The sequence below is a fragment of the Rhopalosiphum padi genome, chromosome 1 (assembly GCF_020882245.1).
Source record: "Rhopalosiphum padi isolate XX-2018 chromosome 1, ASM2088224v1, whole genome shotgun sequence".
Lineage (NCBI taxonomy): Eukaryota > Metazoa > Arthropoda > Insecta > Hemiptera > Aphididae > Rhopalosiphum > Rhopalosiphum padi.
In genome coordinates this window covers 39,366,354-39,386,022 of record NC_083597.1, presented here as the reverse complement: position 1 = coordinate 39,386,022, position 19,669 = coordinate 39,366,354, and the positions used below count along the sequence as shown (strand labels likewise).

General features: G+C 26.7%; 1 protein-coding gene across 1 annotated transcript; it reads left to right on the top strand.

Annotated features, from left to right (window-relative positions):
• Positions 1 to 6,795: 6,795 nt before the first annotated feature.
• LOC132932194 (probable cytochrome P450 6a14) lies at positions 6,796 to 10,430 on the top strand. The gene is made up of 4 exons (XM_060998445.1): positions 6,796 to 7,861; positions 8,031 to 8,255; positions 9,592 to 9,843; positions 10,008 to 10,430. Exons 1-4 carry the CDS (start codon positions 6,952 to 6,954, stop codon positions 10,178 to 10,180), a joined length of 1,560 nt encoding a protein of 519 aa, XP_060854428.1. The 5' UTR covers positions 6,796 to 6,951; the 3' UTR covers positions 10,181 to 10,430.
• The last annotated feature ends 9,239 nt before the right edge of the window (positions 10,431 to 19,669 follow it).

The following is a 19,669-nucleotide window of genomic DNA, read 5'->3' as shown; positions in this document are numbered from 1 at the left end:
CACAATTTATTATAACGTTTATTCGTAATAAATTTCATTATTTTTCTTTTTAGCTGCTTGAAAAACAATATCTACATGGATAAATTGACATTGACTCAAGCTTAACCTTTTAGGTTTTTGTAGTTTCATATCGTGGCTTGAAATCATTTTTATTTTGGTAATTTTTTTAAATCATAATAATAAATGCCATTCGTTGAAAAGTATAAAAAAATAATAAACCAAATAATGAAAAATTTTATAATAATAATATGTATTTACGGTACAGTATTATTCATATTACAATTAGTATTTACTATAGTAATACAAATTTTGAAATGTCGATTATACTAACACAGATTTATACAAAAAAAAATGATTACCTACTCGAATCTGTATTAAATATATATTTATATTTATATTTATATACCATAGTGCATATAGGTTTTTTTTATAATAGCTTCGATATTATTTGAATGTATTGCCTATCATATCGTATATTTCATATTATATTCAAATTTTTTGGAAAATTTATATATATTTTTTATTGGTGCATTTATGTTGACATTTTATTGCGTCCCGACAACTCACGATGGAATACTGGACATAATATGGGCATGTAATCTGAAATCTACAATATATGCAGTTGTAGGTATTACCGAGTATATTATTACTACAAGTATTATAATATTATATATAATATACTGACGTAAACTTTAAATAAGTAATAATATAAAACATACAACTTAACTTATTTTTCGGTAATATTGTATAGTCTGATAAGTAACACAAAAACAGAAAGTTTCTTATGATAAAACTCCTGTTTTATTCGTTAAAATTAAATACTTTCATGATAAATTATGTAAATCCAAAACCAGATTAATTGGATAGTAGGTTTTTTCTCTCAAACACAAGTTTTATGAAAGTACCTATGCGATTTTTACGACAATTATAGTGGTAGGTCAGTGCGTAGTATTATTACAACATAATGTATACTTTACTTATATATAAGTACTATACCTATATAAATTGTGATATATGTATTAAAAGCGGAATAAATATCAGCCGTTATTTACCGTTTTTTTTTTTTTTTTTTTTTTTTTTTATGTCTGAATCTGATCTTGTGTACATTGTTGATTTACAATTATTATTGTTTATTGTGTACATAGTACAAATATAAAATATATTAAGGCGTTCGAAGTTCGAACAGTACATTTTATATTTTAGAGTATTTTGCATTTTGTTTGAAAAAAACGTATATTTATATTATATTTTACGCTATTATTTTGTGTATTTTTTGAATATTTAAATATAATATTTTTATATTTATGGTTTTGAACTATGAATTGGTACATTAAGTTTGAAATTGTTTTCAATGGTGTATTTTTAAAGTATATTATATGACAATTTAAGAAAACACGTTAGAATTTGTTTTAATTGCAAAACTATTTTGTATAACATAATATTACGATAATACATTAAAATTAAATTTAAAAATAAAAAAGAACAAAGATTTATCGTTATATTAAATTACTGATTTTAGTGGTTTTCATTGAGACAAATTTAATTAAGAAAATTTTTTTTCATTTTTATGTATATTGTCTTAATTCATGAATGTGTAAAAAAAATGTGTGCAGGTGAAGGTATTAAAAGTGTTTTTATTAGACTGATTATTTTTACGTTATTTCAAATAAAAGAATAATGAAATGGTTTGATTATAATTTATAAATTATAATAATTACCACGTAAGTAAGCAATATTTTAGTTAGCTAACAGTTAACGACTCAATCCTATAAAATGTATACTTTATTGCATTGTTTTTAGTGTTTTTACAATGAGTTTTACCGTATAAATAAAAAATAATACAGCTGGTAATCAACTGTTTATTAATTATAAATACTTCTAATAATGAATGGTAGATATTATAGTTATGTAAAAGTTTAAAGATTAAGACAATTTTAATACTATTAATTACAAATAATTGTATCACCTATTCATCCTGGAAATACACAAAATTATAAAATTAAATAAAATACATTTCACAAAAAATGAAAAAAATAAACATATTATTTATGAATAATAAAAAATGTGGGATTAAAAGAGTTCTCAAAAAATATCTAAAATAATATATTGATTTATTTTGGTTGAAATTGGAATTAATTTTGGCGGTAAACAGACACGGTGTAACGATCGAGGATAACTTTGTCGGAAAATGGAAATCTCCTTAAAAAAAAACAACAGAATACCTATTGGCTATTACCTATAAAGATGGGTTATGACTTATGAGTATAATTTATACAAAGAAAGTTATGAATATGTCGAAATTTTTTAAGATTAACTTCATATTAAGTTAATATAAAAAACATTAGTATAGGTACTATACTTAATTAAGACAGTCACACAAAATATGGAGTGTTATTTAAAAAAAATAATATGTGCAGAACTATTAACATTGCATGTTTTAACGAAATGGTAATAATAAATTACGTAAAACCATGCATAATAAATTATTTATTTATTTATACTGCAACTTAATTTATTTTATATATTGCACCATTAATAATTTTCTTCACGAATAAAATGCAAAATAATGAATCGATGTTAACTCATTTGCGTTATTAGAAAAACAATTGCATGTTAGTGGATAATTATAAGCGACTACATAAACTCAGTAAATTTTACTTTTAATGAACTATATGATTGTACAAACCACATCCAACTTGCAATCTAAAACCACCCTCAAACATGAAATTCGACTACATATCGTGTAAACATAATATATAAAAACCACATTATTTACAATTAACGATATATTTTATTACTCCGCACAGAATCAGAAATTCATGAATTTCGAATTACAAAATTATTTGAAATTTTTAGTGCACTTGAATGCATTATAATTGTTTAATTGTATTAAATATTTTGAATGAATTTGTATCTCAAATTGTAAACTCGTTGACCACTACCACGTGAACTTGTTCAGTTTTAATTATACTATTTTCATCAAAAGATAATAATATATCTTAAATTATTATTTTAACATTAAAAAAAAAAAATGATCGTAACACAGATTTGATCATTTTTGTATTTACCACTGTGGGTAATTATTGATAACGTAAATCTACCACGTGAATAAAGAAGAACAAACGCCTGACCCTCGTTGAAACCACGTTTGTGATGAGCCAAGTAACACCATCCTAAAATTATCTTAAGTAGACTATGTCGCGAGAGTAATCATTCGAAAATATCTTGTGGTAGCTTTACGATTTGACTATGAAATATTACCTAAATGGCAATAATAGTGTTCGCGCAATATATCCTGTGATCATTTGAGATTATGGATCGGTTCGTACTATCGATAGTCGTCGTCGGGTACAATGAGGAGGTATTAAATGAATGAAATGTATAAGTATATAATTTCGTAGTGTTAAATTGTAAGGTATAGATTCTATTCGATATAAATATGCGCAGCAGATTACGGTATTTAATTCGGTTTCCACTTGGATCCGAGAAGAGTACACTTTACTAAACGGAATAACCGGATCTGACCTATCCAACGTGTATTAATATAAAGCATTATATTCATACGATATCAGACGAATTTCACCAACGAAAACAAAAATTGTCGAAGTGCGCAACAACGAGTCTGCGGCCAAGTTATTGACCTCAAGTAAGGCATATTAGAAACGGAGATGCCGTTTAAGAAGCCGCAACATATTCAAATGCAAAAAAGCCTCGAGTCCACAGCATCTTTACGCCACACGCTATCACATGTATTTTTATACTTGAACTAATTTAATAAACAAACAATTTTAAAGTTCTATTGAGTATTGACTGAACAAACATTTAATCATTTTAAACCAACAACTAAAGAGACGGGAAGTAGACATGATGTTACATAAGATACGCGTAAACGAGACTAAGAAATAAGAATATTTAAATATGTTTGTAATTTTATATACTTAATGAATAAATTAAAAATTAAATATGCTTAACCATAACGCATAACAAATGTATTTTTTACTTATAAAATATGTATACTGCAGTGAACGTTTCGAATACGTATAAAAATGTCGTAATACTAAAACATAATATTTACTTTCAATAATGTATACATATTATACCCAATTCACCTTATATTTGAATAATCATATTTATAATTACACATATAAATACGTATAACGAAGTAAATTAAATAAAAAAAATAAAATACTACATTCTACATTTAATATATTTGAACAATGTCGTCATTGTAAAATCAATAAATTCATCATTCCGATCAGAATCTAAAATCCAATACAAGGTTATCCAAAGTTTTCCTTCAGGTAACTGTAAAAAAAGATTCTAGCGTCAATATAGAAAACATTTTATGAATGTATAAAATTTAATTTTTTAGCTGAGGCACTAGTACTCAAATCCAGCTATAATCTGAGCACAAGCAGTCTTTACTGTACAGCCTAACTAATTAAGGTCACATAACAATAGTATCACTACTATACGCAATAAATTATTTAATAATTATACTATTTTGAAGTTAACCCTTTCACTGTTATGGACGCACATATGCGTCAATGTAAACGAATATAATTTTTTAATTCTAAAGTTTAAAACTAATAACACCAACACGTATAAATTTTTGTTACAAATTTATTATATAAATTTAAGTACATTTATTTTGTTATTAGTAGTGTTTAATATAAAGCATATAAACGTATAACCTTAGTAAATTATTCAAGCGATTTAATTTAGTATCTTTTTTATAGCGAAAGAATTATATTTTATATGATCAATATATTTACTGTAATTCATATATTTGATTTTTTTTTAATTGATGCATCGATGTTCATACTATAATATACATTAAATTATAATTTAAGAACGAAGTTATAATAAGCTCAGGAAAGTTTACCATCGGGAGGGTTTACAATTTTCATCCACTTATTGTAATATACATTTACGCTATTAGGAACTTCGAATGAAATTACAATTCTACTATTTGTATTATTTGACGTGATTAGTGATTTTTGCAAAACTGTTCATTATTTTTACATTTTAAAAACAAAGTATATTAAACCAGTTTTTAATCTATTATACTTATATATAACAACTACATTCATGAATTTTTTATTTTTTATTTACAAACAATATTATTCTTACAACAATTAATTTATTAATTTATTTGTATGATTTGTCGGATATCAATATTAATATACTCGTATTTATTTCATTTTTGTTATCATATATTATAATAATCTGAAATTCATATTATTAAACTATTAATATTCTTCGTTAATTTGTTTATCTATTATTTGTTTTAATTAATTTTATAAACACTTAAAGATAATAGTTAGTGTGAAAAAGTTATTGATAATGTTATGTTTATGAGAAAATATATTTTATATTATAAACTAATATAGTAATATACTATTCAATAATTAATATATCTAATACTTAACTTTATAATAGTATAATTATTATTAATTAATTCACTTATTTACTACAACTATCTTTTATCACTTATAATTATACATATATTATTATATATTTTTATATTTGTTTTATTATCATTATTATACTTATTATTCTGTAATTATTATCTTATATAAATTTAATTATGTCATTGTATTAATTATTTTAAATTATGTATTATTGTATTATGTTAAACTGTTGAATAGGGCCCAGCCCGTTAACAAATAAATAAATAATTATTATTTTTTTGATTATTTAAATTGTTTACCTAGCTATGTATAATTATTATAGATACTATAGGTAGGCATACGTTTAGTAAATGTAATTAGTAAGTATACTAAAATATGCTTGTCATACTTACATATTTAATAATATGCCCTAAACCGGTTAAAAAATGTATTGTAGACACTAAAGAGTCTAACCAGATTCGGGAATTATAGTGTCCTAGAAAAGTTATAGTCTATAAATACTAAATACTTAGCCCTACAATTGTACACGTTCTCGAAGAAGTTTGATTCATAGACTAGTGTTAAGCCAAAATACTTAACTGCAAGAGAGAAAGGTATGGGGATATCATATTGGAAAATATTAAAACACGGTGTAAGTCTAAAAGAAAGGTTGTTATGAATAGGTTAATTTTAAACCAAATTTCTACTAGGACAAGGTGATTTTGCAAATTTGTCGTGACGATGAGAGGATTATTGTCAATTTAAATTATTATTTTGTCATCAACGTAGTCAACTACTGATTAGGAGTAGTTGATTGGTAAAAAAACAAAATAAAAATATATATTATCGGTATATAATAATTATTCAATTATAATTTGTATAAACAAATACAATTTGTATTTTTATTTACATTGGTTAATTATAATTGTTTATAAAATATAAAAATTTAAATTAGAGTTGTATAATTATTTTGTATGTTGGTAAAACTGTATTTTATGTACCTTTTTTGATTTTTTTTGTCTCGGGAGATTTATCATGTATGAAATATTATTTGAGAAAATGTTCAATTATTAAAAATTGAACATACCTACGTATTTAATGTTCAATTTATTTAATGTACTGCAAAACTCGATTTCTTTGTCAGTATTTTAAACTTATTTTATACACATTTTTTAAGTACCTGAAGAAACTCACCGGTTAAATACACAATGTATAGTTAAAAAATATATTTTTCATCGACAACCCATCTTTGTTTATTATTATATTCCACTATAGCCTACAGATAATGTTTCTATTTAATAACTATAGATCTAAGTGCATAACTCGTTCACCTTGTCTACCCTTTCCACTCATCACAATTGTATAGACTACACATTAAAATAAATTAAAAAATAACAACATCCTTCAAACACTTTGATGTTTAATATAGCGAAATACGGACTAAAGTGCGTTCACCAAACAGTATTCGCATTCACGCACAATTAATGTCTTCGAAAACTCTGTTTATTTTAAAACGATAACAACAAAAAATAATAGATTTGTACGTTTTCGTTACGATATGATTACCTTTATTTCGAGTTTGATTATCGGACTGTTCGGCTCCGTGTACGTATTGTACGCGACGGTCTTTCTGTCGATCGCCTATTACTTTTCAACGTGCACTCACGATAAATGGCGCAAACTGAATGTGCCCTACACGCCGCCCTTACCACTGTTTGGCAACTCGATGAAAATGATTTTGACCTTGGAGCACCCGATAGACTTTTTCGGCGGTATCTACGACCGATTCTCGGGCGAAAAGTTTTGCGGTTTCTACCAAATGACCACGCCGTTCCTGATGATTCGCGATCCGGAGCTGATCAACAGCATAATGGTCAAAGACTTCTCATATTTCACAGACCACGGTGTAGAGACTGATCCGTCTATCAACATCTTGGCAAACAGCTTGTTCTTGTTGAACGGCGATCGGTGGAGAACGATGCGACAGAAGCTCAGTCCCGGGTTCACATCGGGCAAACTGAAGGACACTCATGAACAAATTAAGGGATGCATTGACCAACTTATGAATGCCATCGAGGACAAGTTAAAAACTTGTGACCACTTCGAACTACGAGAGATAGTTGCTAATTTCGCGACGGACGTCATCGGTGCATCGGCTTTCGGTCTGAAATTGGACACGATAAAAAACGGAAATTCGGACTTCCGCAAGTTCGGCAAAAAAGTATTCCAAGCAAACTTAAAACAACTCTTTCTCCAGGCTCTGGTGATGCTCTGGCCAAAGCTGGTGCTTACTCTAAAGCTGCAACAGTTTCCGGAAGATGCATCTGAATTTTATGTATCTATGTTCAGGGAAGTCCTCGAGTATAGGAGCCGAAACAATATCATCAGAAACGACGTCACGCAAACCCTGATAAAAGCAAGGAAAGATTTGGTGTTAGATAACGACGGCGATGACTCGACGTCTAAAAGTATACTTATAAAATATCATATTAATATAAATTATGCCATCAACTATATATATATATTTTATAACACTTAAATATTAATTATATTATATTATTGTAAAAAATATAATTCTATACTCGCAATGATAAACATATTATTATTATGTTTTAAAAAACGGATTTTAATTCACAGACAAATGGACCGAAATGGACATAATCGGGAACGCGATACTAATGTTTGTGGCTGGTTCCGAAACGGTTTCTACCTTGATATGCTTTTGCTTATACGAGTTGGCGTTGAACAGAAACGTCCAAGATAGACTGCGTGAAGAGATCGTGATGACGAAAGCTAAACACGGCGGACAGCTGAACAGCGACTTTTTAACTGATCTCCGTTACATAAATATGGTTATAGAAGGTATGATAAATAATAATATGTGTAAATAGCACACGATATCGATACTTTAATTTAAAATTGTTTTATATTTATAATTTGCATTAGATCAAGTAAGCAGGTACGCGAAAATATAAAATTATTAATATCTATATTTTGTATATTGCGTAGTGTTATTAATTATTATAGTGCAGCAGTGTATAAGTTGCGTCCCACATTAAAAATAAATAAACGACCTGATAAATAACTAAATTAATAAATTAATATATCATAATTTGGCTCGTATACTTTCCTGCACAATTTTTTTTTAATCTCAAAACCGCTAACATTTATATTTTTATTTTATTTTTAATCAAGTAAATATGGTTTTTGAAATAAAAAAAGCCTGAATTTTTAAAACTTCAAGAACTTTAGTTAAATAGGAAAATGATAAAAATATAACTCAGTTGTAATGAGTAAGTGGATAATTAAGCTAGCTTTAACATAAAATATTAATGAGAGAGATCGATATCACACCCAAGCGGTATAACGATTTGAATCCACAAAAACGTCAGCGTGAACAGTCCCAAAATGTTTATTTTTAACTTTTCTTCAAAACTATTATACCTAAAAAGTTGGTTGACAGCTCATTAAAAACTTAAAAAAACGATTATCAAGTAAAAAATGTGAGATTAAAAATTTTCAAAAAAAAATTATTTAATTTTTCACAGTTAAAAAAAATAGATATTTTTGCTAGATTTTCATTTAGCGTAATAGATTACCGAAACTGGAGAGTTGATTTTGTTGTTTGGGACCTTGTTAGATTCACATTGGCTAGGATAAGTGCAGTGAACATTTTCAGATCTTTATCTTCAATCGTTAACACACTACAAAGCTATAAAGCTGAAAAACATAAAAAGTCCAATAAAATGTGTTTTAATTTTTTTTGAAATTCTGTAGTGAATTAACTATAAAAGATAAAATTCTGAAAATCTTCACTGCACTTCTCATAGCCAATGTGAATCTAACAAGGTCCCGAACAACAAAATCAGCTCTCCAGTTTCAGAGATCTATCTCACTAAATTAATATGAAAATAAAATATATTATACATACATATTGCATACAATTAATACATTTCTAAAAATTGAAAATCTAGAAAGTTTACATACCGATCTCTAACTTGGCAAGCGTTTTTCTATCGTTTTTCTTTAGGACATTTATATTACAGTAATATAATCCATACAAATGTTTTTTATTCATACATTTTTTGCCCACATTTTCTGCGAAAAAGTTTAATTACCATTAAAATATGTATCACATAAATAATGGTGAAAACCTCGATCCCTGGATAATTGTAATAAATAATTATTTATATTTCAGAAGTATCGCGCATATATTCCATCACCTTAATCATACTCAGACAAGCAACAAAGAATTATAAGGTACCCGGTCAGTCGTTAGTCATTGAAAAGGGACAAAAGATCGTCATACCAATACGCGCCTTACATCACGATCCAAAATACTACCCCAATCCCGACACTTTTAATCCTGAAAGATTTTCGGCGGAAGAAAAATCTAAGCGGCCTAACGGTACTTTCATACCGTTTGGCGACGGACCGAGATTGTGCATAGGTACATAATATGCTACTTACTAATTTACTCGTAGTATATCCGATATACTTGTAAACTTGTGATATACATATATTATTTACCATTTTTAATCGTTATGGACATAATTAATAATTATGCCCTTATAAACTATTATTTTTTTTTTTAATTATAATTTTCAATTATAGGTAAACGGTTGGCAGAATTAGAAATTAAATTTGTTCTAACCGAAATATTGTTGAAATATGAAGTCTTACCGTGTGAAAAAACGGAAATACCTATCAACATACGAGGTCCTGGAAATATCATCAATCCGAAAAACGGCATTTGGTTAAACTTTAAACCAATTGTTGTAACTTAGCTTAGCATATAAAATATTTTTTCTTCTTTTAAACATGATCGATTATAGTTGAGTAGAAATAATATATTGATTAAACACAGAAAATATTCATACTATAAATATTCAAAAATATGCACTATAAATTTTTGATATTTCTTTAATTTATCACTTGTATTATTAATTGGATCCTTGTTGATTATTATTATTATTATTATTTATTATACATATTTTTTTTTGTTTTACACAATAAACCAACTTTTGAAAATTTTCACTTGCAAGTTAATGTGGTTATAAACTTTAAGATATAATAATTTATATTTTATTTTACCAACTATTGGATTAGATGACGCAAATTGAGTGTGGCTCTAACACTACTTCTATCGTAAATTTAAAATAATTATATATTTATATTTTTATAAATGAGCTCAGAAATAATATAAAATAACGAAAAACTAAGTCCAAAATAATACTAGTAATTTTTACAATCAAATAAAACGACAATAAATTGTTTCGTAACACAATCATGAACAAAGGCGACTTATAAGAATTCTTATAATATACCTATAATAATTTAAAATTGATCGCTCTGTGCGTCATTAATAATGTAGTCCTAAATGTCAATATGTATACACCTACGCAATCTTTACTGTTAAAATGTTAAAATTTAATACATTATTTTTACTTATTATATCTACAAAATTCATATATTTTGATGTTTAATCCCATTCACTCAATAATAAAAGATGGATTGAACTAATTGAAATTATGGAGAGGGTCGACAGGCATTTTCCCACAAAGTTCAAACGATACCGAATTGTTGAAAAAAAAAAATGTATTTATTAAAAAAAAATTGGATAGTTGAAAACACGTATCATAAAAAAACGATTTATAACTTAATGAGAGTTGATTGAATTTATTAATAATGAAAAAAAAGGTGAAAGTAGGTAATTGCTCTGCTATATCCTATATAGTAGGTATCGAGTATACCTCATCACAAAAATATAAAATAAACACACATCATTGTAGAATAGATATGCTCAGAATCTAAAATATTTGACTAACAACTCCAGGTCTAATTTATGCAAAAATATTAAATAACTGAGAATAATATTTTAAATACGTGGTTTTTTCTGCATCTATTTTTCCTTTTTAAATTTCATGATAACTTCGTGTGCAATACGCCGTGTATTGCTGGGAAATTCAAAAAACGTACTCTTATGAGATTTGACTTTATGTATATTCTATATGGACTGTATTAATTTTCCAAACCCTTGAATTCTAAATATGTTTATGAAATTTTTCAATTCTTTATGCTACTCTAAAAACTAAATAAATATTATACTCGACATAATACAAAAGTAAATAGTAAATATATAAATCCCTTACTCCGATTTTTGGAATCTGAAACGAATAATATCTTTATTATAATATAATCAATAAGCGTATACACTATTATAGGAGGCCAAAGACACTTAAAAATTATTTTTATGGTTCATTATCCTTTAATGAACCTATAATTCTCGCACATTTATGACGTAGCAAAAAAACATACACGGTCGAATGGTCGATTTGTCGTTAAACTATATGGTCATATTATAAAAGAAAAAAATAATATTCCTGTTTTCACTGGCTTTTTTTATCGTTATAACTTATGACTTATAAGTATATTCGACGTAAGTTTAAAGTAAATATAATAAATAATAAAACTTTTTGCGTTTGTTATTTTTTTTATAGAGACTTTATAAATATTAAATGCTATACCTTGTAGTTACCTACCAGCACTTTTTCCTAGGATATAATAGGTAATATATGTTAAGAAAATAAATCCTTTAAGAACTACTACGGTTTCATAACTCATTTGTGTAATAGATGTTTTCGACATAAAAACATTCTTCAATTATTTATGATCGATCAGCTTAAACGTGTTTTTGCTATATTTTTCGCGCAAGGGACAAAGATAATAAACCTCAGTGTTTCATCATTTTAATAAATAATTAAATTCTTCAGCTTTTTTACTGTCAAAGCTGTTTGGTTTATACTAAGAAATTTAATATATTAAGATTAATACTAATTTATTGTGTAACTTATGATGTAGATATAATGCAGTTGTCTGGTTTGTTAATTGTGTTTGTTTTTTATATTTTGTTTAGTTATTGGATAAATTCTCTGCAGTGATTTAAAATCAAAGATATTATATTTTGATATATGACGGATATCAACATTATAATAAATTAACTTATTTGGAAGTGTTTTAACTATTTTATACATAATAATAATACATTATACCTATTACATTTAAAAAAATAAACAAGGGGGAAAGCATGGGTACCGCTCTGCTGTATGATAGGTGTCGAGTGGGTCACTGTGATGGATGTGTTAAATTTGAATTTATTAATAAATCATCATCATTGTATACGAAAAACGATTTTGAGCAAAGACGGTCTATCAGCCTATATTACTATAATTTTATTTTATGTTATGTTCTATGACAGTGGTCGACAACCTTTTTGGATTCGCGGGCCACATTCACAAATTAAAAAGAATTCGCAGGCCAGACAAAAATAAAAATTTAATATTCTTAAGTTATTTACTATGAAAAAATACTATTTAAAACTTTAAAATAATCAAATGAATAAGAAAAAAAAATTTGTCATTCTATAGATTTTAAAGCGGGCCGTTGGTATATAATACTTGGTCGAGCCGCCGGTTGCCGACTATTTCTTATGATATATTGATATTGTTATTAGGTAAAGTAATTAATTTTGCTATGCAGTAAACATTTAAACTTCAAGCGCTCATAAACAATTAATTCGATTTTTCAGAATAAATTAATTTTTAATTTAAGCTGAAAAACTTATAATAAGCATTGTACTAAATTTTAAAATCTTAGATATAAAAATTTTTTATGCATTTCTAACTACAAAATAATTTTAAAAGATTTATCAAAGTTCTAAATTTAAACATTTATCGTGACTGACAATTGTTTGATATTTTTTAAAAAGTAATTTAACAACTCATGAGATCTTCGTAATAAATTTTCAAACATTTTCAGCCAACAAATAATTTTTAACAAAATATTTTTTTAAAACCATTTAAAAATTTCAAATGCCTATAAATAGGTCAAAAAGAGTCAAAATATTTCTAAAATTATATTATTTATAGAAAATAATCATATAAATAGTTTTTGAAAATTTCAAGTATCTACAGTTATTTGTTTTCCAGTTAAAAAAAACTAATTGATCAAAAACTTGATAAAAACTTCCGTTTTTTCTTTAATTTTTTTTTTTATTTTACCTAGTTTAGAAAAATATTGGAAAATTTTGATTTTTACCTGTTTAAAATATAAAATAAATCTGATTTTCTATCCAAATCTTATTTTCAAAGTTACGATTCAAAACATTTTTTCGACGATTTTTTTGTGTATACAGATACAAAAAACACATATAATTGTCACATAAAAATTTAAATCAAATTATAAATATTTAATACAAAAATTTGAACAATTACTTTATTAACAAATTTTATTTTTAAAAGACTGATGAACGGTTTTGTTTTTCATGATGAATTTATAAGAAAGTGCTAAAAAACTAAAGTAAACAATTTTAAAATCTACCAAAATATTATCCTTAGAAAATTAAGTAATGCTCCTCTTTATATTTTTAACCATAAACTTATAAAGATCTATAGAATATTGTCAGTAAAAACTAAATTTGCTTGTATAAATTTCAAAATTAACTACCTTATTATCGTTCTACTCTCATTATAAAAATAGATGATTTTTTTTCCAGTCAGGTTAATCTTACAAGACTATAGTAGGCACTAAAACTAAAGCCGGGACATCTTTTAAATTATATAATAGCATTATTAATAATAGTTTAATAAAATTATTAATCAAAGTATTATGAAGTGTAAACAAATGGGTGACCCTATAAAAATAATTGTATCTATATATAATTACTTTTATAGTTTTATCACATTTGTTTATTAACTTTGTTAATTGTAAATAAAACTTACACAAAAAAAAACATGTATTTGCACATAATGGTTGTTATTATAAGTCCTGTGGGGTAATAAGACTATTTGATTGTAGCTAATTATTATAAATATATAGTTAGCGAATTACTGTGTTTGAACAAAAGTATAATTCGTATTTATCAACTATACGCGAAGAAGATGCAAAATTATATACTATAATACTATACGGAATGGACGTTTCGTCAATTCTCCTAAAATATATGTAGATTAATAGGTAGGAATGTCCGATTTTCGAGGTAAAAGTAATTTGAGCTATAAGAACACACATAATATATTATATTACATTTTGATATCCTATCCGGCTCAGAAAATTCAATTAGTATGTCGTACGTACAAAAAGTAGGTACACATACATATTCAATACAAACATAGCTATGGTTTTTGTGTTAGTACTTTTTTTTATTCGATTTAGGATTTTTTTTTCTAACAGACAGCACGTGATGCTTGTGTATGTAATCTGTAATGGTGTGAAATATCATTATAGTATTTATATTTTAATATATATAAGATATATTATATATATCATAGAAGCATGTGTCATCTTACATCCGATCTATAGTATTATCACGAAGTCTCACCATATAGGTAATAGTTACAACTATTTTTGATTAGGCACTCAATAAAATATAAAAATATATTTATGCGGTAAAAAAATAAAAAAAAATGTGTGAATACATTTTAATTTTATTAATATTTAAATAACAACAAAAAATTAAACGTAAATTACACAACATATTAAATATCAGAATCACGAAAAAAAACAACAAAAAATTAAGAATGAAGACATGATGCACGGACACAGCCGGCATGATTGCTGTTGAAGGAAAAAGAGAGTCAGCCGACTGCGTCGTGGTCCAGATAATATATTGTAATACGCTTACCGTAGATTTCGCAACGGCGGTGTCCCGTCGCTGTCGGCCGCGTGTCTGCATCCGGCGTATGCCCACAGAGTCACGTACCGTCTGAAAGTCAAGTTCCCGTGGGTCCGGTGGCGCCGACGTCCGTGTTCTCACTTCCGATCGTCACTCGCCTCGTGCCAAAGTCTCCACCGTCGCCGTCGTCATCGTCCAAAAGGTCAAGCTCTTTTAAAATGAATCACGTAATGTCAAAATTATTTCCTTCATAATAATTGTTTCAAATAAATAAAACTAAATATATATTTTGATATATAGATACAACAGACGTGCCCCCGGCTCAAACCAACAATTTGCTAGCCAAAACTGTTTTTACCTCATGTAACTTGACCAACATGAGGTTATCACACGCGAGTCCTGCAGCGGTTCCGGTGTCGGAGATTTCGATGGACGGCAGTTGTTCAGATGGGGCGTCTCCGCCAGCCGAAGACTCACATGCAGACCGATCGCACCAGCTCCTCCATAACGTAAGCGATCACGGTTTCCACTGTCTTGTCTTCATGATCTGTAATGTTGTTGACAAATGGTGTTCAGTATGTCACCTACGATAGAATCGAGATCAAGGATATCATCGTGTAATATAGCTTTTTTGGTGACGTTATCTTCAATCAAGGAAGCCATTTTGTTGTTGAATATTTTTTGCGTGCGTGCATCTCGAAGTTTAGATAGGAAATCCGTCGTTTATCACAAGCCAGCGAGTGCCGACGTTCATCAATTCTAATCGGCCGATATTATAGGATTTCGCAGAACCAGTTCAATTACAAATTCAATAAATTTAATATTTAATATTTATTTTGTTAAAATGTATACACTTTAAATGTAATCTTTATAAGCTTTAATCATCAGTTAACTGTAATATTTTTTTGGCCCAACACTATCGACGTGGTCTTAACCCCAGTACATTACCACCAAAATAATAAAAATATTATTATATACGATGTAATTAAAAACCGTCGAAGAAACGTGATGTTTTATAGTTTTATATTCTGTAGTAAACATTAAACAGTCATACTGTCATACTGATATATATATATAAATATATAAATATATTATATGAATATATAAAATAAGAATTTCCGCATGTTCTACCTTCTATGTATATGTTATACGCTGTCATAACAATTATTTTGTGGATGTTTATACAGTACAATACACATTTACGATAAATAAATAATAAATAATATGTTACTGTTACACATAAAAGCTTATTTTCCCGACAATGAATCGATATGCAAAGCCATTACGTAAAAAAACCTTTTAGATATTTAAATTTGCAGTGCATATATCCCATGCTTATGGTGTAATGTGACATAAATGACTAGAACGGAATTAACGAGGTCGTTGCTTTATCCTAAAACGAAAAATATTTTTATAAATGCATTGATGAATTTATTAATATTGTGTATTTATATATTGGTGTGCTTAATTATTACAATATTACGTACGAAATTATTAGAAAGTACATGCAATTTACGGAGCAACATATGCAACAAATTTCACATCATATAATTTTTTTTTTAGTGCCGGTTAACTGCGAGTGCCGATAAAAAATTATCGATTAAGGCAACTATAAACCCATCAACAGTTCTTTGGTTATTGCAGCTCATCATCAGGGATAAGATTGTATAACTATTAAAACCATACAAATATATGCCATCACATTATTAAAAATAATATTTAAATACAAATGATAAAATATTCATAAAAAACAAACGATCAACGATAATGTTCAAGTTAGATCAACTGACAATACAAATTAAAAACTAAATCTAAATAATTTATTGATATAGAAAAAATTCCAAAATTTATTTGTATTTTATTTTTATCTAAAACGTAACTTTCGTAATAGAAAACGTTAAAAGTGATAAATACGTGAATTTGACTAAAAACAAAAATATATAGCCGTACAACATAATATTTACAAAGATACGAAAAAATCAACAACTCACAACTATATATTTTGTTGTGTTTTGTTATTGTAAATAAATTATAAATTGATTGTATTTGATACTGTGAAGATAATAGATGGCAGCACATAATAGAGTCTAAGACACTTCCTTGAGATTAGGATAGCAACTGAAAAATATGCAGTGCAAAAAAGATCTATCATAAATTCATACATTTACCAAACAGTAATAGTAATGGTGCACACAGCACATTCGTATACTTGTGACGTGCACATATTTACCGAAGCGTTACAACTCGCAACAACTCTTTTGTTAAACGTTTTTCTACGACGTTGCTCTTCAAAGGGTTAGTAAGATAAACATTATATTATTGTCTTTGCCGTTTAAATGAGATTTATAAAACAAACCATGCAAAAAATGTTAATGACTACTTTAAAACATCGCAAATTTGTTTATATATGTATATATATTAAATACGTAATAATAATATGTTGTTTATTTCATAACATCGGAAATATATCAAAATCTATGCGAAAAACGCAGTTAAAACCATAAAGGTATACTTCACGAAAGTATTTAGTGCTTATGCACAATTATTAGTATTTTACACACACACATATTATATATATAAACATTGCACGTGGTATTATATAGTCATCTGACTGTGTTTTGTTTATCGTGGAAATAATGTACAATATTTTAATGTTCCTATATTTCTTTCGCTTTAAATAATATTAGCACTCAAGTAATAAAGTACCTATGTAACTAATAAAAAATAGGTATAAGGTCATAAGCACAATTGTTTCAATTTTTTTCTTTTGAGAGGCTGAAAAAAGGTATTCTAAAATGACTCCTGTAGGGGGATGGGTGGGTAGCTTCCTCCTTTAGTTTATTTTCAACAGTTGTTTAAATTTCGCAAGAATTTTACGTCATATTTTATTGCTTCACTGTCATTATTATTTATTTTTATTTTTGTACTCAAGCCTATCCCAAGAGAAGGTATATGAATCTACAATAAAATAAATTACATACCAATTACAAAAGAATAAGGACATAGCGCTACCTAAAATCAAAATTAAAATTTCTACTAACTATGTTTATACTTTGATTTTTTACGATATTTAAATTTCTCGGTTATATAATGAATTAATGATTATTTTAAAATTGTAATATATTACATAATGCTTAGTAGTTACCTACACATATAATGCTGTTCTCTTTAAATTTAAATGCCCTAATAATAGTTCAATTCTTTCAAATATTAAAAGTAACAACAAATTTTGTTCTATTGAATGCAAATTTACTAAGTTGTACGTGATTGGAATAGAAAAAACCAAATGCGAGGACATCTTTAAATTAATTTTATACAATTTGAATTACAAATATAATTAGTTAGTAGATAAATAACGTCAATATGTTTTATTTGCAATAATTGTGGTGTAATTAGTTTGGTTTTGACGATACTAACATTAACAATTCATGATTTATAATATTATATACAATATATTTTAAATATAAGGATGTAATAATATAAACAAACAATTCTATTTCTTATAAAAGTTCTTGAACTAACCTAACTGTGCTAACTTAAAATAATCTTATCCAACCAAATGGTGATTATGGCCTAGCCAGGTAAACAAAATTATTTGATAATGAATTCAAGTGAGTATAAACTATAATTCAAACATTTAATTACGAAGTATAATAAATTATTTGGTAAAAACCTTTTTAAAAGTCGATCAATATTACTAAGAGTGAAGAGTCAATAATTATTTTAGTTAAAGAACTAGTTTAGATATTAAATTTGTATTATTTTTTTTCTCTGCAAACATGGAATAGTTTTTTTACTTCCGTTTGTGATCATTAAATTACGATTAGCAACTTCATCTGAATCATTAAAAATATATTTATTGTAGAGGTCTTGATAATGGTATTTAATTTATTTGTTGAAAGTTTTTTGGAAAATTATAATGCAATAATATTATATTTTTTTATTATTATTTATCACTCACCTGTTGCATTTTGAAATAATAGATGTGAAGAATACAAAATAAAATATTTGATAAATTCAAAATATGAAACTCTAAAATAAAACAAATAATTAAAATAATAATTCTGGGTTTCATGAATCAATAGCTAATAATCTCTAAAACATGATTTTATAATTTTTTATTGGTCCATTAAATTAATCAATTTTTATGCAACCCAATTTAAAATACATAATATGTAATATTAATAATTTATAATCAGGGCCGGCGCCAGGGACGTAATTTTGGGTTTTTCGGTTGTGCGAAGTATCAAGCAGGCCATTTTTCACCAGGCCATATAAAAATAGAAGTACTACGTATATGCACATTATTCTGCTTCCAATTATTTCCATATATCATAGACCGAATCAATGCATTAACATTAACATAAATATTAACAATCAATTTAAAAACTAAAATATACAATAAAAATGTATAGCACAATATTTGTGTATATCCCAATGTAATTTAAAGTTATAATCATGATTGACAGTATACCAATATTGATAAATGTCAATATAAAAATCAAAATATTTAAAATACAATTTAATTTAAATCATATTAATAATCGTGCATTATTTCATCAAGGTGTAGGCCAATTGGAACTATTTAAAAAGTAAGGGGTGC

Excerpts from the sequence above, each read along its gene's own strand:
- LOC132932194 (XM_060998445.1), top strand. The coding sequence starts at position 6,952 with ATGATTACCTTTATTTCGAGTTTGATTATCGGACTGTTCGGCTCCGTG. Across the intron at positions 7,862-8,030 it reads CGATGACTCGACGTCTAAAA|ACAAATGGACCGAAATGGAC; the intron begins GTATACTTATAA and ends TTTAATTCACAG. Across the intron at positions 9,844-10,007 it reads CGGACCGAGATTGTGCATAG|GTAAACGGTTGGCAGAATTA; the intron begins GTACATAATATG and ends TTTCAATTATAG.